Raw genomic sequence first — 23,710 nt, forward strand, 5'->3', positions numbered from 1 at the left:
AATGATGGCAAGCTGTCCCGGTCCAGATGCAGCAAAACTGGCCCAAACCATGATACTACCACCACCATGTTTCACAGATGGGATAGGGTTCTTATGTTGGAATGCAGTGTTTTCCTTTCTCCAAACATAACGCTTCTCATTTCAACCAAAAAGTTCTATTTTGGTCTCATCTGTCCACAAAACATTTTTCCAATAGCCTTCTGGCTTGTCTTTGTGATCTTTAGCAAACTGCAGACAAGCAGCAATGTTCTTTTTGGAGAGCAGTGGCTTTCTTCTTGCAACCCTGCCATGCACACCATTGTTGTTCAGTGTTCTCCTGATGGTGGACTCATGAACATTAACATTAGCCACTGTGAGTGAGGCCTTCAGTTGCTTAGAAGTTACCCTGGGGTCCTTTGTGACCTTGCCAACTATTACACGCCTTGCTCTTGGAGTGATCTTTGTTGGTCGAACACTCATTCAATGGTCTTGAATTTCCTCCATTTGTACACAATCTGTCTGACTGTGGATTGGTGGAGTCCAAACTCTTTAGAGATGGTTTTGGAACCTTTTCCAGCCTGATGAGCATCAGCAACGCTTTTTCTGAGGTCCTCAGAAATCTCCTTTGTTCGTGCCATGATACACTTCCACAAAAATATGTTGTGAAGATCAGATTTTGATAGATCCCTGTTCTTTAAATAAAACAGGGTGCCCACTCACACCTGATTGTCATCCCATTGATTGAAAACATCTGACTCTAATTTCATCTTTAAATTAACTGCTAATCCTAGAGGTTCACATACTTTTGCCACTCACAGATATGTAACATTGGATCATTTTCCTCATTAAATAAATGACCAAGTATAATAATTTTGTCTCATTTGTTTAACTGGGTTCTCTTTATCTACTTTTAGGACTTGTGTGAAAATCTGATGATGTTTTAGGTCATATTTATGCAGAAATATAGAAAATTCTAAAGGGTCCACAAACTTTCAAGCACCACTGTACTTGTGTGGCTCCATAGAACTATTGCGTAAGTGTAAATAGCTTGAGTCACTTTTTACTATTTTTCCTTTCGTGTTTGAAAGTTGAATAAAACTACTGTACATAAGAAGAAATAATATAAGAATTTTCTCATCCTTATTTTTTTTATTAAACAGTCTGAATTTTTTAATCCACATTATATGTAGTTGCATATTCTACACAATTCAGCAACCGCCCTTAGACATTCGTCAATGAATTTTGAGTGGACAGTTTGTTTTTTTTTGCTATGTTATGTTATGACAGAGAAATTTGTTGAAATTCTTGTGTCTTAATCACACACATACTCTACAGATGGAGCGGATGGAGCTTAGGCTGAAAAACACTGAAGTATTCCTTTAATACACAGTGACTACTTTGCATTTACTGATTTACTGAGTCTATGACAAACATTATTTTTTTCTCCCAAAGTGATATAGCCTTGAGCCGCTATTAGTCTATCAATCCCATTGTGGGCCTGAAAAGATAACGAGCATATCGCTTCATTAAAGTCTGCAGGTCATTAGCATTCTGCTTGGCTATGCTGAAGCTATAAGAGTAGCCCAGTGTATAAGGGCTGTATGAATGTGAAGTACTGGATGGTGTTGGTCAGTGCACAGCTCGAGCTGCATGAGTGATTATGTCTGAGTGTTTGGTGAAGGAAGCAAATGCTAACCATACGCAGGAGCAGATGAGGCTGGGGTGTGTGACGCACGATGCAGCGATGACTCATTCTGTGTTTGATTGAGGATGGTCTTGTTCTGCCACCACAAGAGCGACCCTTATAGGATCGGGTCACTCTACTGTGACTGGATCCAAAAAATGCAATCCACTGAAACAAAAAAGCCATCACATAATCCACTCTCGGCCAAACAGGATTAAAGAATTGTCTCATAGCGTTTCTCTTCTCACACTTGGACATCATGTATGGAGAAATCCGACTTTAAAGCTACACATTCACACCCAGTTGATCAACCAGTATGTGTTTGGTGTCCAGTATTAACGCAGCGAAGAATTAGCTCACAAATATGGAAGATTTTCTGACCACAAAGTCCTTCCATAAATATCTGCTTCAAGCAGAAGTTCTTCATCCATCATTCAGGTCTTCAGTAATGTAATAAAGACTTACTGATGCGATTTAGGAGCCAGGATGATTTATAGTCAAACATGGAAGTGATGCAGATGATGATTTAATTCCCTTTTTAAATGTAAACTTGAAGACTTTCAGATTTTTCAAGTTTAGGTCATAAAAATAATTTCCCCTGACACCCAATTATTTTTGTTTAGTGGACCGAAAGCTACTGAATTCGAATTACAGCCTTCCAATTTTATTAGGTTTAAAAAAAAAAAAATGTATTTAGGGCTACATGGCCCTAAATTCTCTGCTATTTTTTTTCCTGCTTCACCATGACCCAATTCAAGATACTATGTCATGCATCACGTGGTGGGCTTTCCCTATTTGCGTAAGGCATTGTGGGATACAAATTTGAAACACAAGAGAAAAATGAAGGATGCGAGTGGGCAAATGAAACATGAAAGACCGACTACAGTAACGGAAAGCGAGAAGAAAAGACATTATGTTGTGAAGGAAAGGAAACACAGGACCAAACTAATAAATACCGGTGGACAGCGAGCACCTCGGTGTGATCAGCTGTTCGTTTAGCGACAGAATGATGGAACTGTCAGTGCACCGTCAAGGTAAACCTGTAGATGGCAGTAATGCAACACCGTGGATGCCAGCTGCCGTAAAACCCAAAAGGTGAAGACGACGAAGGTAGAGCGTGCGCATGCGCATACGGACTTCCTCTGTCTGCTTGATTGCATAAAGCTAGCGATTTCATGCACATTATTTGCTTGGGAATCCCCTCAAATTAAATAACTTCCCAGCTACAGAATGACCTGTTTTTATTATTATTATTATTATTATTATTATTATTATTATTATATATTTCAGAAATAAACATGTATCACAATGACCAAATTTCAGAGGGAACTAAATTTCACCAATTTTATGAAATCGAAAGGCCATCTACTTTTAAATTTGTGTATTCAGTATTCAGGATAATTTGCAAAATCACTTATTTAAAAATTAAATTCTGGCATTTAAAGTGCTGATGACACGAACATGACTCTATGCAATTTCTTAAATAAACTATACAACATGGCAAACATGTTAGATTTCTGTTATAATTACGTGAAAAGAAGCTGTTGTTACGCGAATATCCAACTTTTAATTGCACAGCGCAAGAAAACTGGGTCCGTGGCTCGCGGCCATGTTGTGACGTCAGCGGAAGAACACGCTGCGGTTCACTGGCTGTTCTACTCAATGGAAATGGCGCATGAAAACGCCGGTGAACTCTCTAGTGCTAGCTCTTCAACAACCAAATACTGGTACTTTAAGCAGTGATCATGATGGCATGATTTTATCTGATTTTAAATAAATGAGATTGATAATAATGTGAATGTTCACAACTAGTACATACAAACTCTGCAGCTTCTGATTCAGCAGCTGCGTCATACTCCGCAAAAACATCAGCAAGAACCTACAATATAAATGGAAATGCAATACACTAAGCTCAAATGACTTTTGGAAAGTATAATTTCTAAATTTTTTCTACATATTCTTGAAGTCGGTCATCGGGGTACTTGCTACCGTTCCCTAACAACGCATGGCAAAGGGTAAAGTGTAGTGTTGCTACGAGTACTTGCTAAAGCCTCCGGTGGAAGATCCTCGATGTGCTGATAAGACATACAGTTCTATATAACACACAAGTGTCACGATAATCACAAAACAAATGCAAATTGTTAAAATACCTAATTTTTAAGCAATCATGTGTTGATCTCTTCCGAATAGAATCTATGATAGCCTACCCTCTTCACCCTTTGCCTCTCGTTGCTAGGTGGCAGTTACATGAAAGCCGCAAGCTTTCACAAGCAAATACATGACTGATATCATGCCGACTTTATGATTACATTTATGATTATCATGAATGTGTACTCTATGATGTGTACTCTATGAGCGCTCTGGAGCGAGTCACTTCCAAGATGGCCGCACAGACTGCATGGTTACTATTTTTAGCATCATGTCGGAGCACTCTATAGCTCTACGTACCTTTATCTTATGTCGTTTCTCAACACATGTTCTGACAGGAGGACTGTCTTTGGAGGAGTCGCCTTGTCCCAGGCGACTGCTAGATCCGGCGTAGCTACTAGTAGACCCCCTCCGGAATACTGTAGGCACTGCTGATGGTAGCAGCACACGTTTGTGCTGAACTGAACACCCAAGAGATTCCTTTAAGCTGGGAAGGGTGTCAAAACAATCCAAATCGAAGTGTTCAGAGCACAGGATGGATGTTGGTGAGGGCTCCCACTTGTCACGAGTGCGCCTGACTTGCTTCACCCACTTCGCATGCAGCTCGGGATCTCTGGGAAACTTGAATAAACTTACCCCATCCTTGTGGGTTTTGGAGCAAAAGCCGGCAACACAAAGCGAAGGCATAATATATATATATATATATATATATATATATATATATATATATATATATATATATATATATATATATATATATATATATATATAATGTCTAATAAAAATACTAATAATGATAAACTGAACACCTGCCACATCAACAACAAACTGGTGAGGAGGAAGGTTCTTTCGCTGACGTCATATAGCTCCTCCTCCTCATTCGTCTCCTGGGTGCTGCAGCTCCGTCAAATTTGCCCAAATAGCCGCGTTTTTTATCATAGCTTGTAAAATAGGCGCCTTCGTGAATTAATATATGGATCATCGGGAATTACTTTTTATGTTATAAAACATCGCCAAAGATGTCAAAAACGTGTCATCAGCACTTTAAGCTTGTTAAATCAATTAGCATTTTTGTTAGAGTGCAAAACTAAAGAAGTAAAATCCAATGCTGAACATCTTCGTTGATCAACTTCTTTTTTTTATTGTGAATTTATGGAACATACTCTCCAAATGTGTGACTTTAAGGTCAGATTACTCCTTCCATGTTGTCCAACATATACACCTGTATAGCTATGTGACAGTTAGGCATGTAATGATTCACCCAGTTCATGATTTGATTCACAATGCTGGGTTCACGGTTTGATTTTCCCATGATCTTTTTTTTTTTTTTTTCGAAAAATGTTAAATAAAGAAAAAAATGCACTATTTATTTTCCTATCCTTTATCAACTTAAATATTCCTAATTCAAAAACCCTCTTTTTAACAAATAAGCCTGTTCTTAATAAACTTTTATGAACATTTCTACTACCTCCATTTGTTTCTCTTTTCTTTATCTTTCAGCAATCTGTAAAAAGACAACTCAGAATTCTTGTTAAATCTGTTTGTACAGTCAATCACACAACAGCTCTTTCACATTTTGTGTGTGTGTGTGTGTGTGTGTGTGTGTGTGTGTGTGTGTGTGTGTGTGTGTTTTCATAGCATTAGAGCTGTGTTACTTCCACCTAGGGTGAAGTCACATGTATTCCTGCTGTTGTATGTTATCAGGGCCGGCTCTAGGTCTTTGGCTGCCCTAGGCGAGATTGAGTTTTGGCGCCCCCCCCCCAAGAAAAAAACCCCTCTAATAACATCTAAATAACACTTTAATCTAATCACTCTATTCTATTACTATTAAACAATGTACGGTGCATGGACAATAAACAAGAAGCCATTTTTATCTTTTTCATTATTGTTATTATTGTTATCATTATTAACATAAAGTGTCACAAAGTAAAATGACCACACAAATTCAATACATATCTCCATATAATGGGCAAAAACTCTTCCGCACCTTGTTCAAAGTGTAGTGCATGGACAATAAACAAGAAATTATTTTTAGTTTCTTTTTTGCTATTAAAAGTTAAGTCATCTCTGAAGAATTAACAAATTAAATGAATAAAACATTCTACAATTCTAAATTGTGCAAACTTAAGCACCCTGTTAGGACATCAATGGGCCATATTTTCAAACAAAAGTGCTATTATGGGTACTTTGTTATTGAAGTCTATTGCTGTTTGCATCTAGTTAGCTAGGCAGACATTGATTCAGGCATCTAAAATATTAATTTGCCACTAAAATGGTTGATATGAGAGATTAGATCAGACTTACCTCTATACTTGGCTCTATTTGTTTCTTCCTGTAGCCTTCGTTTGCGCCCTTGCGCACCCAAGAGTTTGGATTTCTTCATTTAAGCACTTGTAGTCTGGGCTACTTTTTGCAGTGGATAGCCATTCTCATTCCCCGATGAACACCGCTCCCCCCGCCCCCCCTTATAACCTATCACTGTGCATTTTTAGTAGGCATAAGGAAATCACCGACCACTACTGTGTAGGCTACACTTGTTTTTCAACCTTTTTGAGCCAGGGCGCACTTTTTTCAATGAAAAAATCTCAAGGCACATCACCAATAGAAAATGTTGACTGAAACTAAAACGCTGTTGCCAATATTTACAATATACAGTCATTCTATAATTTTCCACGGTACACTTGGTGATCTCTCACGGCACACTAGTGTTCCGCGGTACTAGAGTTCGGCAGCACAGTGGTTGAAAACACTGTACACCACTGATGCACTTGGTAACATTCAATAACTCCATCCCTCCTTTTTGGTGGGGTTTTGGTCGCCCTTGGCGCCCCTGGGCACACTTTGCGCTCTAGGCAATTGGCCAAAACAGAGAATAGCTGCAGATGCGCACTTCCGCGCCCGAAGACACACTATAGACAGGGCGAACCACTGTTGAGTGCTTATTGTTTCATGATTAACAACCACCACCACACCCCACCCCACCCCACCCCACCCCACCCCACCCCGCTTTTTTTGACAAATCGCACCCTGACTACATGCTTTGCTGTACAATTAAATTAGGCTAAGACATTATAATGCTGACTCGTTTTCAGAATAGTGGAAGTCATAATTTTTCTCCCCCCCCGTTTCTGCGCCCCTGGATGGACGCAGCGCCCTTAGCATTTGCCTATATTGCCTATGCCACGGGCCGGCTCTGTATGTTATTCTTTATTGCTGTTGTATATTATTGCGCTGGCGGCACAGTGGTGTAGTGGTTAGCGCTGTCGCCTCACAGCAAGAAGGTCCAGGTTCGAGCCCCGAGGCCGGCGAGGGCCTTTCTGTGCGGAGTTTGCATGTTCTCCCCGTGTCCGCGTGGGTTTCCTCCGGGTGCTCCGGTTTCCCCCACAGTCCAAAGACATGCAGGTTAGGTTAACTGGTGACTCTAAATTGACCGTAGGTGTGAATGTGAGTGTGAATGGTTGTCTGTGTCTATGTGTCGGCCCTGTGATGACCTGGCGACTTGTCCAGGGTGTACCCCGCCTTTCGCCCGTAGTCAGCTGGGATAGGCTCCAGCTTGCCTGCGACCCTGTAGAACAGGATAAAGTGGCTAGAGATAATGAGATGAGATGAGATATTATTGCGCCCTCTGCTGTCTAAACAATGCAATTATGGCTAGATAAAAGTAAGATTACGCAGTCTGATGATATCATTGCGATATATATCATTACATGCCTGGTGACAATTCCTCAATTCTGATTGGCTGAGAGTGTGTCATGTCACCACTTTTGTGTCATTTTATTTATTATTATATAATTGAAGTGGCTTTCTTTTTTGATCCAGTTGCACTGATGATCGTATCAGTGTTGTAGTCGAGTCACTAAACCTCGAGTCCGAGTTCAGTCTTGAGTCCCCAGTGTTCAAGTGCAAGTCAAGTCCAAGTCATTAAAAAAAATTGAGTCGTGTTCGAGTCAAGTCTACTATTGATCCGAGTCGAGTCCGAATCCAACACTCCAACCACACCATTTGACGGTGGCTGTTTCAGCGCCATTCACATTAGTTTGTTCCTGAACATGACATATGAACAGGTGAATGTGCTTCTCTTTGTCAGGGAGTGTGAAGTATTCTGTCAGAAATGGTTGGGAGACGGATGTAAGTGCAGAAAGTGTGTTTTTATTAATACAAGTGAAGACGGTAAACAATCCAGAACAGCAGGCAAAATGGTAAAACAGTGAAACAGGCAATAGGTCGAGCGAGGCACAAACAGGCTATCGTAGACTCGGCAGACTCAAAGACGAGAAACCAGGGATCAGGAAACCAAACAAGGAAATAAGGCTTGGTAATGTGTCAGCAACGCAACTCAATACTTCGCAAAGTAAGTGTGTTTTCACAGTTTTTATAAAGGCATGCTGATTGCACCTTAATCCTGTGCAGGTACGAGTTGTTTACAGCACACGCATGAAAGTCCTCTTGGCGTGTGCTGTCCAGAGCGCGCACCTGAGAGTCTATCTGATGCACACGCCAAGGCACGCAGGTGTGACACTCTTGCACGAAATTAGTACAAAAATTAATGTAGATATAAATATCTTATGCCAAATTATTATGGCATGTTACAAAAAAATAAAGAAAAAATCAGAGTCCTCATCTCCAATTTACGAGTCTGAATGCAGTTAATGCACGAGTCCAAGTCCAAGTCTGAGTCATCAGTGCTCAAGTCCAAGTTGAGTCACGACTGCTTAAAATTAGGGCATGAGTTGGACTCGAGTCCGAATCCTAGACTCGAGTACTACAAGCCTGGATCGTATTATGCCAACTGTATTTTCAACAATTCTATTTTTTGATAAATTGTTTAATTTTGAGATTGCTGTGTTTATGTGACCTCCACTTTGGATCTTTTCACAAGAAATTAGAAGTGCCTTGTTTATCGATAGGCTTGTCTGATCAACTATATCTGACGTAAATGGAAAATTGTGTAAATTTTATGCTACATTTTTTGGCTTTGTCTTTAACTTTAAATGCATTCTGTATTGAGCATTTACAGATTTCACTGCATGTACAGAAATCAGCTTAAAGTTGGACTTAAAGTGACATAAATATCATGTTTGTGAAACAACACCAGTCTTTTTAAATTATGACACTGCTTTTGACACAGTTTCATTTTGTCATTGAAGCATTTCATTATTACACAAACAGAAAGCGTTGAATGTTTGGATGGATGTTTGATGGCAACTTGGCTTGTTGGTGCTTTCAATTTTTTGTCTGTATTACTTCATGCACTTGTGCACACCACACCATCAATATAATCGATCGTTACTGTACTACAATATGGTGACATCTAGAGAGTTTCTGTTTATATATAACAGTGCATTGAGATATAAAGAATAGCTCTTGAGTGGCAGCTTTGACCTTTTCTCGGTTCTTCCTCTATCCTTTTCATTTCATACATAACTCATTCAGCCTTTATTTCTCTTTCTCTTTCTCTCTCTCTCTCTCTGCAATCCCTCACTCCTGGTGTATGTATTGCCAGGATGCCATGGTGGTGATTCTGAAAAGCCTTTTTCCCGCCTGCCTGTTCAATATTATCAGCTTTGGTTCAACGTTTAAACCGCTGTTTGCCACCAGTCAGAGCTATGATGAGGTACAGCACTGATCACAAGATACAACACAAACAATCTGATTAAATGCTTCTAACCCATCCACCTGCTGTCTGTTTTATGTAGTTCTCTAATCAGCCGATCCCTTGACAGCAGCACGATGCATCAAATCATACAGATACAAATCAAGAGCTTCAGTTAACGTTCACTTCAAACATCAGAATGGGAAAAATTGTGATCCCTGTTTTTGACTTTCACTGTGGCATGGGTGTTGGTGCTACCCAGATGGACTGGTTTGAGTATTTCAGAACCTGCTGATCTCCTGGGGTTTTCACACACAACAGTCTCTAGAGTTTACACATAATGGTGCGAAAAACAAAAAAACACTGAGTGAGCGACAGTTCTGTGGTTGGAAGCAAACACCTCGTTGATAAAAGAGGTCAGAGGAAAATGGCCAGGTTGGTTTGAGATACCAGGAAAGATATAACAACTCATAGCAACTCTTTACAACTGTGGTGAGCAGAAAAGCATGTCAGCATGCAACAGCAGAAGACCACATTGGGTTCCACTCCTGCAGCCAAGAACAGGAATCTTAGAATCAACAAGTTCCTATTAATGTAGCTGGTGAGTGTATTTTGGGTGGAGGAATTTTTCACCCTAAAAATGCTAATACCGTTAATAACGAATGTTTAGTGAGAAGGGTTGTTGTAATTTTCTGCTTGGTGCTTATTTTCATTCATTATTAACAATGATGACATTTATGGCTGAAGCATTTCTGTCTAGCTGATGCAGCAATTATACAACTTCTGAAAGCAACATCGTTTTAAAGACCTAATGTTACTTGCGGGTGGCACAGTGGTGTAGTGGTTAGCACTGTCACCTCACAGCAAAAAGGTTCTGGGTTCAAGCCTAGTGGCTGATGGGGGCCTTTCTGTGTGGAGTTTGCATGTTCTGCCCGTGTCTGCGTGGGTTTCCTCCGGGTGCTCCGGTTTCCCCCACAGTCCAAAGACATGCAGGTTAGGTTAACTGGTGACTCTAAATTGACCGTAGGTGTGAATGTGAGTGTGAATGGTTGTTTGTCTCTATGTGTCAGTCCTGTGATGACCTGGCGACTTGTTCAGGATGTACCCCGCCTTTCGCCTGTAGCCAGCTGGGATAGGCTCCAGCTTGCTCACGACTCTGCACAGGATAAGCGGTTACAGATAATGGATGGATGTTACTTGGTTAAATTTCTGAAGTGTTTCAAAAATCCATTTCTAAACCACTAATTTGTTAAAAGAATCACACTAGTGAATATGCATTAGGATTAACAGTGTAACATGATGCCACAATCAGTGTCCATATCTGTATCTGTTTAGTGCTCCAAATATCCTTATCTCTGTATGCATTTGGATTTAAACCTGAAGGCTTTATAAATGAGCTCTACCTGTATGCCACCCAGCAATACTAGAAAACACTGGCAAAAAAAAACCCCTGAGGTAGAAACGACATCACTGTCATCATGGTGTCTGAAGTCTGGCTCTGACAGTTCCTCAACCTCAGCTACATCGTTCAAGTTCACAATTTGGCACAATAAGAGGTGTGCACGGTACTGATTTTGAAATATCTGCCAACTACAATTTATAGAAACAAATTAGTAATCTAATTTCAACCAACACCACCTTGAACAGGCCGTTACTAAGGATGAATCAGTGAATGAATGACTGAAAGCTGTTAATGAACATGGGCTTTCTTTGCTCCTCAAACTTCATGTCTAACCTTAAAGTGCAAATCACGGATAAATTCAGGAGCAAGATCAATGTAATTCTCCTATTTTATATTAAACTCTGGTCAAATATCTGTCACATTCTGCATTCTCTGCAATTTTTTTTACCTTGCGCAATACCAGAAAAATTCACTTGAAATCAAGCCATTTGAGGCGAATTGGTCCGCCTCTGAAAAAACTTGGCATTTGGATTTCCCGGCAAACATTGATTTTCGTGACGTCGCGTGCGGGACGCCTCCCTCTGAATCCTATGTCAGTGCTGGTTTGTTTATGAGAAAGCGACCTAGTGGTTTTCTGCAAATTTCTTCAACGTTATCGCGTAATTATTAAAATGGTTAACAGATGTATCATAGGAGGGTGTAGCAACACCAATCTTGATGGGATTAGTATTCATCGTTTCCCAAAAGACCGGACAACGAGAGAGAAATGGGAGCGCTTGGTGTACACAGGCTGTGCACTGAAACCGCGCAAAGCTCTCGCAGCCTGCTGGCGCTTCCGCAGGTGACGTCACGAATCTGGCTCCAGACTCCCTTGGGATTTTTCCAGACGCGTTTTGTTATTTTATTTTTTTCTGCTGTAAACAGATGGCCTTGTGCAAAATTACCCTTCTGGATGAGTGTGTAAAGGGACATACTTTCATTAAAAAAAAAAAATTGGTCCAGAATATGCACTTTAAAGTGTAAAGTTCTCTCTCCTGAAGACTTTCCCATGGTGGAAAACTTACCGACTGCTACAAAGCACTGACACTGGAGATATTAAATATAGCTCTGTTTACAGAAAGCTTCACCATATTATATAATTAATTATAGAATTATTAATACAATAATAAATTAATTTACTGGTAGGCTGAGGTTACGGTATATGCCATGTTTGCTGGAGAAGTCCTTGTGAATGAGCTGTTACTATAAAAAACATGCATATACACTCACCGGCCACTTTAATAGGAACTTCTTGTTTATTCTAAGATTCCTGTTCTTGGCTGCAGGAGTGGAACCCAATATGGTCTTCTGCTGTTGCATGCTAAGATGCTTTTCTGCTCACCACGGTTGTAAAGAGTTGCTATATCCTTCCTGGCAGCTTGAACCAATCTGGGGTGGGTTTCCCAAAAGCCTCTTAATACTAAGAGCATCTTAACTAGGAGAGAGAGAGTGTTCATTGTGCTGCCTGCTTGACCATTTAATGATGATCTTTGTGCTACGATGCTTTTGGGAAACTTGGCACGGGCCATTTTCCTCTGACCTCTCCAATCAACAAGGCGTTTGTTTCCACCCGCAGAACTGTTGCTCACTCAATGTTTTTTTGTTTTTCGCACCATTCTGTGTAAACTCTAGAGACTGTATGTGTGAAAACACCAGGAGATCAGCAGTTTCTGAAATACTCAAACCGGTCCATCTGGCTCAAACCAACACCCATGCCACAGTGAAAGAAAGTCACACTTTGAGATCACAATTTTTCCCATTCTGATGTTTGATGTGAACATTAACTGAAGCTCTTTATTTGTATCTGCATGATTGTATGCACTGTGCTGCGATCAAGGGATCGGCTGATTAGAGCAGCCTTTCTCAACCAGGGTGCCGTCTGGCTTTGTTAGGGGTGCCGTCAAAAAATTATATACACTACCGTTCAAAAGTTTGGGGTCACTTTGAAATGTCCTTATTTTTGAAAGAAAAGCACTGTTCTTTTCAATGAAGATCACTTTAAACTAATCAGAAATCCACTCTATACATTGCTCATGTGGTAAATGACTATTCTAGCTGCAAATGTCTGGTTTTTGGTGCAATATCTCCATAGGTGTATAGAGGTCCATTTCCAGCAACTCTCACTCCAGTGTTCTAATGGTACAATGTGTTTGCTCATTGCCTCAGAAGGCTAATGGATGATTAGAAAACCCTTGTACAATCATGTTAGCACAGCTGAAAACAGTTGAGTTCTTTAGAGAAGCTATAAAACTGACCTTCCTTTGAGCAGATTGAGTTTCTGGAGCATCACATTTGTGGGGTCGATTAAATGCTCAAAATGGCCAGAAAAATGTCTTGACTATATTTTCTATTCATTTTACAACTTATGGTGGTAAATAAAAGTGTGACTTTTCATGGAAAACACTAGCCTAGTAAACTAGACCCACCCGCCTAGCGGCCAAAAATATTTTTGCCTAGCGAATGGGTCTAGCCTCGCACCATATAAACAAAAACACCCCGGGCATCAAATCGTGCCCGCCAATCACAACGCAAGGTTTTTGTTTGGATTCTTTGGGCGGGCTTTTGCAAGAGTGATGACAAAGCTGCGCGACGCTGGAGAAAGCACAGCAGGAAAGATGGCTACGGCTAGTGAACAGCGCGCGTTTGACTCCGCTTTGGAATCAGCTTTAGAAGAATTAGACTTGGAGTTTTCGTTGAAACATGAGCAGGAAGAGGCTCTCCGCTCATTCCTTTTCAAGAAGGACGTTTTCGCTGTTTTGCCGACCGGCTATGGCAAAAGTCTGATCTACCAGCTGGCTTCACTCGTAGCCAAAAGGATGGGGCTAGTTTGTGCAGTACGAAGAATTAATAAACAGCTTTGAAACATTACTTTTTGATTGTTTCTTATTTTCCTGTTATTTTAAATTTAAGGGAAATTATTTCACCAAACACCACTAAATAAAAACTCTCAAAAACAGTTTAAGCAAACCCTTGAAAAACACTTGAAAAAAATAAGAGTGTATGTTAAGTATGTGGTACAGACTCCAAACTTGTGGTCATTATCCCCAAACTTCTTAATATCTAGAACCTGTTTATTAATTAATACGCATTTTGAAAAATTATTTATTTCAAGGTCTCCCCCACTGCTTTCTGTCGCTCTGACTACGTCACAGTCATTGTTGCGCTGATTGGTCAGAGCGTTGGCCTATACGCACAGAGACAGTTTGAAAGACAGCGGGTTGTTCCTCCTACACCCGTCGGAAATGTCTACGGATCGAGGCCAGACTAAATATTCACATTTAGTCTGGCTTGCCAGGCTAGGAAAACACAAAATTGTCTGGGTGACCCCAAACTTTTGAACAGTAGTGTATTCTAACATTGAAATAAATAAAATGAATTAAAATTCCAAAAAACAATAGTTACACTAATGCAGATCATCGCCGCCTCATGCATCATGAAAATTTGTCTCACGGCCCCCTTTCCCATGTCACAACGTCACTGCCGGGGTCAGCGTATGGTCAGCGTGACTGCGTATATTTTATATGGGGGTGCCTTGAGAATTTGCATACTTCTGAAGGGTGCCGTGACTGAAAAAAGGTTGAGAAACGCTGGATTAGAGAACAGCATAAAACAGACAGCAGGTGGATGGGTGTTCCTAATAAAGTGGCCGGTTAGTGTAAACGTATACATACATAAGATATTAGAACAATCCACTGACACTGACATGCTGTTGATGGTGGTTTGGCAAAACATGGCTTGTTGAGTCATATTTAATTAACAGGGGTGTTTTTTTTTTTAATCAATCCACAGAGAGGACTATTATCTGAATTTCCATCCAGGCTTAAGGTCAATTAGATTCCAGTTCATTCAAATCAACTTAACATCAACTCATTCTTATTAAGTGCTGGTATTCCTGAGCATTTTTTTAAATTAATGAGCTTAATGAACTTATGTATTCTACTGAACTGATGGATTTGACCCTTGTTTTACGCTGACAAAATGCATTACTGCATCACAGGAAAGCTTAGGCACAGCGTGCAAATATATAAAGAAGATCCAGGCTGACATGGGTGGTACCAACATCCTGGCCCCGCTGAACTGGATCCTGAGGCAGCCGGTGCAGTGCAGTCATCCTCGCCTGCTCTTTATCCTCACCGATGGAGCCGTCAGTAACACGGGCAAGGTCATCGAGCTGGTCCGCAGTCATGCCCGATTCATCAGGTACGGTAATATTGATCGTACTACAACACCATTATTATTGATTAAAGAAGAACACGCACTTTTATCCATTAATAGTTACATTTAGGGGTGGCACAATGGTGTAGTGGTTCGCAATGTCACCTCACAGCAAGGAGGTTCTGGGTTCGAGCCCAGTGGCTGACGGGGGCCTTTCTGTGTGGAGTTTGCATGTTCTCCCCGTGTCCGTGTGGGTTTCCTCCGGGTGCTCCGGTTTCCCCCACAGTCCAAAGACATGCAGGTTAGGTTAACTGGTGACTCTAAATTGACCGTAGGTGTGAATGTGAGTGGGAATGGTTATCTGTGTCTATGTGTCAGATGACCTGGTGACTTGTCCAGAGTGTACCCCGCCTCTCGCCCATAGTCAGCTGGGATAGGCTCCAGCTTGCCTGCGACCCTGCACGGTTATGGATGGATGGATGGATGGATAGTTACATTTAAATCTTGTGGAATGGCTGTGGAACAAGTTTACATTACCGCTTGTTTTAGTTCTGTCTTAGCTTTACTTCTGACTGTTACAAAACTCTGACATGGGAGACTCTTTCCTTCAATGTCCTCTTCATAGAAAACCTCACCTTAGCAACAAGTACATGTTCAAAAAACAAGAAGGCATGGTCATCACTATCCCCCGTCATGAGCATTTTATGAAGACCTCTTAACACTTATGCCCTTATAAGCCCATTGCTTTAATGTTGACTTATGATGTCGTAAGTGCTAGGACACCTTCATAAAACGCTACCCGGCTTTTTTCAGTAGTATGAGCATGCAAAGTTTCATTGATGTAGCTTATGTAGTTTCTGAGAAAACTTGTCCAGATTGAGTCCACTTGTACAAAGTCCAATAACATAAATCAAGGGCCATAACTCTGAAAATAATAATTTCTCGTAAATGAGTTACGAACTCAACTTAGATCATGAATAGTAATATGAACATGCAAAGTTTCATTGGTGTAGCTTATGTAGTTTCTGAGAAAACTTGTCCAGATTGAAATGGACAGACGGAAGGACGGACGGACTCCATTCCCATATCCCCCTGCGCACGTCATATAACACGTTGATTATTAGGTTTAGATTATAGTGGAGCATCCACCAAACATATGCTGTTTGTTGTAACGATAGAAACAGTAAGGTATTAGAACATCTCATCTCATCTCATTATCTCGAGCCGCTTTATCCTGTTCTACAGGGTCGCAGGCAAGCTGGAGCCTATCCCAGCTGACTACGGGCGAAAGGCGGGGTACACCCTGGACAAGTCGCCAGGTCATCACAGGGCTGACACATAGACACAGACAACCATTCACACTCACATTCACACCTACGGTCAATTTAGAGTCACCAGTTAACCTAACCTGCATGTCTTTGGACTGTGGGGGAAGCCGGAGCACCCGGAGGAAACCCATGCGGACACGGGGAGAACATGCAAACTCCACACAGAAAGGCCCTCGCCGGCCACGGGGCTCGAACCCAGAACCTTCTCGCTGTGAGGCGACAGCGCTAACCACTACACCACCGTGCCGCCCAGTATTAGAACAATCACGTTAATATGAAACGGCCAAAGCTCATCTCATCTCATTATCTGTAGCCGCTTTATCCTTCGACAGGGTCGCAGGCAAGCTGGAGCCTATCCCAGCTGACTACGGGCGAAAGGCGGGGTACACCCTGGACAAGTCGCCAGGTCATCACAGGACTGACACATAGACAACCATTCACACTCACATTCACACCTACGGTCAATTTAGAGTCACCAGTTAACCTAACCTGCATGTCTTTGGACTGTGGGGGAAACCGGAGCACCCGGAGGAAACCCACGCGGACACGGGGAGAACATGCAAACTCCACACAGAAAGGCCCTCACCGGCCACGGGGCTCGAGCCCAGGACCTTCTCGCTGTGAGGCGACAGCGCTAACCACTACACCACCGTGCCGCCCAGTATTAGAACAATCACGTTAATATGAAACAGCCAAAGCTGCTGATAGAAAATTAATGAGCATCTTCTGACCAATCAGAATTGAGAATTCAACAATGCTGTGGTATGATAGTTATCAGTGCATTAGCCTTAGTTCTTTTGAATGCAAAGAAACAGAGCTTAGTGATGAAAGGGCCTGCTGTTCTTTCTTGATGGAGAAAAAAAAGACTTGAAATACAAGTGAACGTAATGCAAGTGTGTAATCAAATCAACCTGGCTGCTGTGCGTGCAAAACAGCATGCGTCTATAATCCACCTTCAGACTGAACTAAACAGGATGTTGCTGGTGTTCACATGTGGTTATATTTGCACAGACATCTATCTGAGATTTACAGCATAAGTCGCACACAAATTGTGGTGTGATGTTTATGCAAATTCACATTAACATTTGTTTAATTCAACAGATCAGATGAATTGAACCCTTATGCATTATTCTAGCATGAGACAGGAAAAAAAAAACCAAACACCTGCACTAAGAGTGACTGACGACTCTGAAACTTTGTCTTGAAAAGAACCAACCCCATGCTGTGATTTCATTAGGCACATGCAGTCTGCTCAGGCCTTCAAGGCATATGGAATAGTCCTCGCTTCGCATCAGTTACCGAGCAAATGCTGCATAATTACCAAAGAGTCATGAATCTCCCACTGCAACTCTGATCAATCGTGGAGATGCCACTGACAAAGCTAAAGGTCAAGCCGTGTTTTTAATCTCGTGTTTTCCTTCATCTCATATTCATGAGCGCCCCGAAATACGTCAAAGCCTCAATATTAACCATGAAAACAAATGTGAAGCCTGATCTAGGGCGGCACGGTGGTGTAGTGGTTAGCGCTGTCGCCTCACAGCAAGAAGGTCCGGGTTCGAGCCCCGTGGCCGGCGAGGGCCTTTCTGTGTGGAGTTTGCATGTTCTCCCCGTGTCCGCGTGGGTTTCCTCCGGGTGCTCCGGTTTCCCCCACAGTCCAAAGACATGCAGGTTAGGTTAACTGGTGACTCTAAATTGAGCGTAGGTGTGAATGTGAGCGTGAATGGTTGTCTGTGTCTATGTGTCAGCCCTGTGATGACCTGGCGACTTGTCCAGGGTGTACCCCACCTTTCACCCGTAGTCAGCTGGGATAGGCTCCAGCTTGCCTGCGATCTTGTAGAACAGGATAAAGCGGCTAGAGATAATGAGATGAGATGAGAAGCCTGATCTATGTTCTGTAAATATGGGAAGTAAAACACATTATGTTAACACAACTGTTTCTCTTTTTTAATTATTATTGTAATGAGCTGCTTTATCATAGTAATGAGATGTTTTATCGTAGTAATGAGATGCTTTATCATAGTAACGAGACGTTTTATCGTAGTAACGAGATACTTTATCATACTACTAATATGTTTTATCATAGTAACGAGAGGTTTTATTGTAGTATTGAGATGCTTTATTGTAGTAAAGAGATGCTTTATCATACTAATAGTGTTTTATCGTAGTAACGAGATGCTTTATTGTCGTAATGAGATGTTTTATCGTGGTAATGAGATGCTTTATCATCCTAATAATATGTTTTATCGTATTAACGAGATACTTTATCATACTACTAATATGTTTTATCGTAGTAATGAGAGGTTTTATTGTAGTATTGAGATGCTTTATCGTAGTAAAGAGATGCTTTATCATACTAATAGTGTTTTATCGTCGTAACGAGATGCTTTATTGTCGTAATGAGATGTTTTATCGTGGTAATGAGATGCTTTATCATCCTAATAATATGTTTTATCGTATTAACGAGATACTTTATCATACTACTAATATGTTTTATCGTAGTAATGAGAGGTTTTATTGTAGTATTGAGATGCTTTATCATAGTAACAAGATACTTTATCATACTAATAGTGTTTTATTGTAGTAACGAGATGTTTTATCATAATAACAAGATGTTTTATCGTAGTAACAAGATGTTTTATGGTAGTAACCAGACACACAGCTTGTGAACAGGCATGGCAGGCAACTGCTTGGGGCCCCCTGGCTCAGGGGCCCCCCGAGAGTCGGGGCCCAAGGGCTTATTTATTTTGTTTTTTATTGTTTTTATTGTTCTTTACCATTGTATTTTCACATTTGGAATTTAAAAAACTTTGGTTTCATACATTTTTCATTGGTGTCAGATTATTTATAACATATTGGTGATGAACACTGATCAGAAGGGCCCCCTGGAAATTTTTGCTTGGGGCCACAACAGACTCTAGAATCGCCTCTGGTAGTAACGAGATGTTTTATCATAGTAATGAGATGCTTTATTGTAGTAACGAGATGCTTTATCATACTAATAGTGTTTTATCGTAGTAATGAGATGCTTTATCATAATAACAATATTTTTTACCACAGTAATGAGATGTTTTATCATACTAACAATATGTTTTATCGTAATAATGAGAGGTTTCATCGTAGTAATGAGATGTTTTATCATACTAATAGTGTTTTATCATAGTAATGAGATGCTTTATCATAGTAACAAGATGTTTTATCATAGTAATGAGATGTTTTATCCTACTAATAGTGTTTTATCGTAGTAATGAGATGCTTTATCATAATAATATGTTTTATCGTAGTAACGAGATACTTTATCATACTACTAATATGTTTTATCGTAGTAATGAGAGGTTTTATTGTAGTATTGAGATGCTTTATCATAGTAAAGAGATGCTTTATCATACTAATAGTGTTTTATCATAGTAACGAGATGCTTTATTGTCGTAATGAGATGTTTTATCATGGTAATGAGATGCTTTATCATCCTAATAATATGTTTTATCGTATTAACGAGATACTTTATCATACTACTAATATGTTTTATCGTAGTAATGAGAGGTTTTATTGTAGTATTGAGATGCTTTATCATAGTAACAAGATACTTTATCATACTAATAGTGTTTTATTGTAGTAACGAGATGTTTTATCATAATAACAAGATGTTTTATCGTAGTAACAAGATGTTTTATGGTAGTAACCAGACACACAGCTTGTGAACAGGCACGGCAGGCAACTGCTTGGGGCCCCCTGGCTCAGGGGCCCCCCGAGAGTCGGGGCCCAAGGGCTTATTTATTTTGTTTTTTATTGTTTTTATTGTTCTTTACCATTGTATTTTCACATTTGGAATTTAAAAAACTTTGGTTTCATACATTTTTCATTGGTGTCAGATTATTTATAACATATTGGTGATGAACACTGATCAGAAGGGCCCCCTGGAAATTTTTGCTTGGGGCCACAACAGACTCTAGAATCACCTCTGGTAGTAACGAGATGTTTTATCATAGTAATGAGATGCTTTATTGTAGTAACGAGATGCTTTATCATACTAATAGTGTTTTATCGTAGTAATGAGATGCTTTATCATAATAACAAGATGTTTTACCACAGTAATGAGATGTTTTATCATACTAACAATATGTTTTATCGTAATAATGAGAGGTTTCATCGTAGTAATGAGATGTTTTATCATACTAATAGTGTTTTATCATAGTAATGAGATGCTTTATCATAGTAACAAGATGTTTTATCATAGTAATGAGATGTTTTATCCTACTAATAGTGTTTTATCGTAGTAATGAGATGCTTTATCATAATAATATGTTTTATCGTATTAACGAGATACTTTATCATACTACTAATATGTTTTATCGTAGTAATGAGAGGTTTTATTGTAGTATTGAGATGCTTTATCATAGTAAAGAGATGCTTTATCATACTAATAGTGTTTTATCGTAGTAACGAGATGCTTTATTGTCGTAATGAGATGTTTTATCATGGTAATGAGATGCTTTATCATCCTAATAATATGTTTTATCGTATTAACGAGATACTTTATCATACTACTAATATGTTTTATCGTAGTAATGAGAGGTTTTATTGTAGTATTGAGATGCTTTATCATAGTAAAGAGATGCTTTATCATACTAATAGTGTTTTATCGTAGTAACGAGATGCTTTATTGTCGTAATGAGATGTTTTATCATGGTAATGAGATGCTTTATCATCCTAATAATATGTTTTATCGTATTAACGAGATACTTTATCATACTACTAATATGTTTTATCGTAGTAATGAGAGGTTTTATTGTAGTATTGAGATGCTTTATCATAGTAACAAGATACTTTATCATACTAATAGTGTTTTATTGTAGTAACGAGATGTTTTATCATAATAACAAGATGTTTTATCGTAGTAACAAGATGTTTTATGGTAGTAACCAGACACACAGCTTGTGAACAGGCATGGCAGGCAACTGCTTGGGGCCCCCTGGCCCAGGGGCCCCCCGAGAGTCGGGGCCCAATGGCTTATTTATTTTGTTTTTTATTGTTTTTATTGTTCTTTACCATTGTATTTTCACATTTTGAATTTAAAAAACTTTGGTTTCATACATTTTTCATTGGTGTCAGATTATTTATAACATATTGGTGATGAACACTGGTCAGAAGGGCCCCCTGGAAATTTTTACTTGGGGCCACAACAGACTCTAGAATCGCCTCTGGTAGTAACGAGATGTTTTATCGTAGTAATGAGATGCTTTATTGTAGTAACGAGATGCTTTATCATACTAATAGTGTTTTATCGTAGTAATGAGATGCTTTATCATAATAACAATATTTTTTACCACAGTAATGAGATGTTTTATCATACTAACAATATGTTTTATCGTAATAATGAGAGGTTTCATCGTAGTAATGAGATGTTTTATCATACTAATAGTGTTTTATCATAGTAATGAGATGCTTTATCATAGTAACAAGATGTTTTATCGTAGTAATGAGATGTTTTATCATACTAATAGTGTTTTATCATAGTAATGAGATGCTTTATCATAGTAACAAGATGTTTTATCGTAGTAATGAGATGTTTTATCATACTAATAGTGTTTTATCATAGTAATGAGATGCTTTATCATAGTAACAAGATGTTTTATCGTAGTAATGAGATGTTTTATCATACTAATAGTGTTTTATCATAGTAATGAGATGCTTTATCATAGTAACAAGATGTTTTATCGTAGTAATGAGATGTTTTATCATACTAATAGTGTTTTATCATAGTAATGAGATGCTTTATAATAGTAACAAGATGTTTTATCGTAGTAATGAGATGTTTTATCCTACTAATAGTGTTTTATCGTAGTAATGAGATGCTTTATTGTCGTAATGAGATGTTTTATCATGGTAATGAGATGCTTTATCATCCTAATAATATGTTTTATCGTATTAACGAGATACTTTATCATACTACTAATATGTTTTATCGTAGTAATGAGAGGTTTTATTGTAGTATTGAGATGCTTTATCATAGTAAAGAGATGCTTTATCATACTAATAGTGTTTTATCGTAGTAACGAGATGCTTTATTGTCGTAATGAGATGTTTTATCATGGTAATGAGATGCTTTATCATCCTAATAATATGTTTTATCGTATTAACGAGATACTTTATCATACTACTAATATGTTTTATCGTAGTAATGAGAGGTTTTATTGTAGTATTGAGATGCTTTATCATAGTAACAAGATACTTTATCATACTAATAGTGTTTTATTGTAGTAACGAGATGTTTTATCATAATAACAAGATGTTTTATCGTAGTAACAAGATGTTTTATGGTAGTAACCAGACACACAGCTTGTGAACAGGCATGGCAGGCAACTGCTTGGGGCCCCCTGGCCCAGGGGCCCCCCGAGAGTCGGGGCCCAATGGCTTATTTATTTTGTTTTTTATTGTTTTTATTGTTCTTTACCATTGTATTTTCACATTTGGAATTTAAAAAACTTTGGTTTCATACATTTTTCATTGGTGTCAGATTATTTATAACATATTGGTGATGAACACTGATCAGAAGGGCCCCCTGGAAATTTTTGCTTGGGGCCACAACAGACTCTAGAATCGCCTCTGGTAGTAACGAGATGTTTTATCATAGTAATGAGATGCTTTATTGTAGTAACGAGATGCTTTATCATACTAATAGTGTTTTATCGTAGTAATGAGATGCTTTATCATAATAACAAGATGTTTTACCACAGTAATGAGATGTTTTATCATACTAACAATATGTTTTATCGTAATAATGAGAGGTTTCATCGTAGTAATGAGATGTTTTATCATACTAATAGTGTTTTATCATAGTAATGAGATGCTTTATCATAGTAACAAGATGTTTTATCATAGTAATGAGATGTTTTATCCTACTAATAGTGTTTTATCGTAGTAATGAGATGCTTTATCATAATAATATGTTTTATCGTATTAACGAGATACTTTATCATACTACTAATATGTTTTATCGTAGTAATGAGAGGTTTTATTGTAGTATTGAGATGCTTTATCATAGTAAAGAGATGCTTTATCATACTAATAGTGTTTTATCGTAGTAACGAGATGCTTTATTGTCGTAATGAGATGTTTTATCATGGTAATGAGATGCTTTATCATCCTAATAATATGTTTTATCGTATTAACGAGATACTTTATCATACTACTAATATGTTTTATCGTAGTAATGAGAGGTTTTATTGTAGTATTGAGATGCTTTATCATAGTAAAGAGATGCTTTATCATACTAATAGTGTTTTATCGTAGTAACGAGATGCTTTATTGTCGTAATGAGATGTTTTATCATGGTAATGAGATGCTTTATCATCCTAATAATATGTTTTATCGTATTAACGAGA

General features: G+C 39.0%; 1 protein-coding gene across 1 annotated transcript in view; it reads left to right on the forward strand.

Moving 5' to 3' along the window:
• The window catches only part of vwa5b1 (von Willebrand factor A domain containing 5B1), a 97,786-nt gene that overhangs the window by 26,956 nt on the left and 47,120 nt on the right, over window positions 1–23,710 (forward strand). The window contains exons 8-9 of the mRNA XM_060936786.1: window positions 9,315–9,425; window positions 14,843–15,045. Of these exons, the coding sequence (XP_060792769.1) occupies window positions 9,315–9,425; window positions 14,843–15,045 (314 nt within the window). The remainder of the gene's footprint in view (window positions 1–9,314; window positions 9,426–14,842; window positions 15,046–23,710) is intronic.

Source organism: Neoarius graeffei, chromosome 13 (genome assembly GCF_027579695.1).
Source record: "Neoarius graeffei isolate fNeoGra1 chromosome 13, fNeoGra1.pri, whole genome shotgun sequence".
NCBI classification, from domain to species: domain Eukaryota; kingdom Metazoa; phylum Chordata; class Actinopteri; order Siluriformes; family Ariidae; genus Neoarius; species Neoarius graeffei.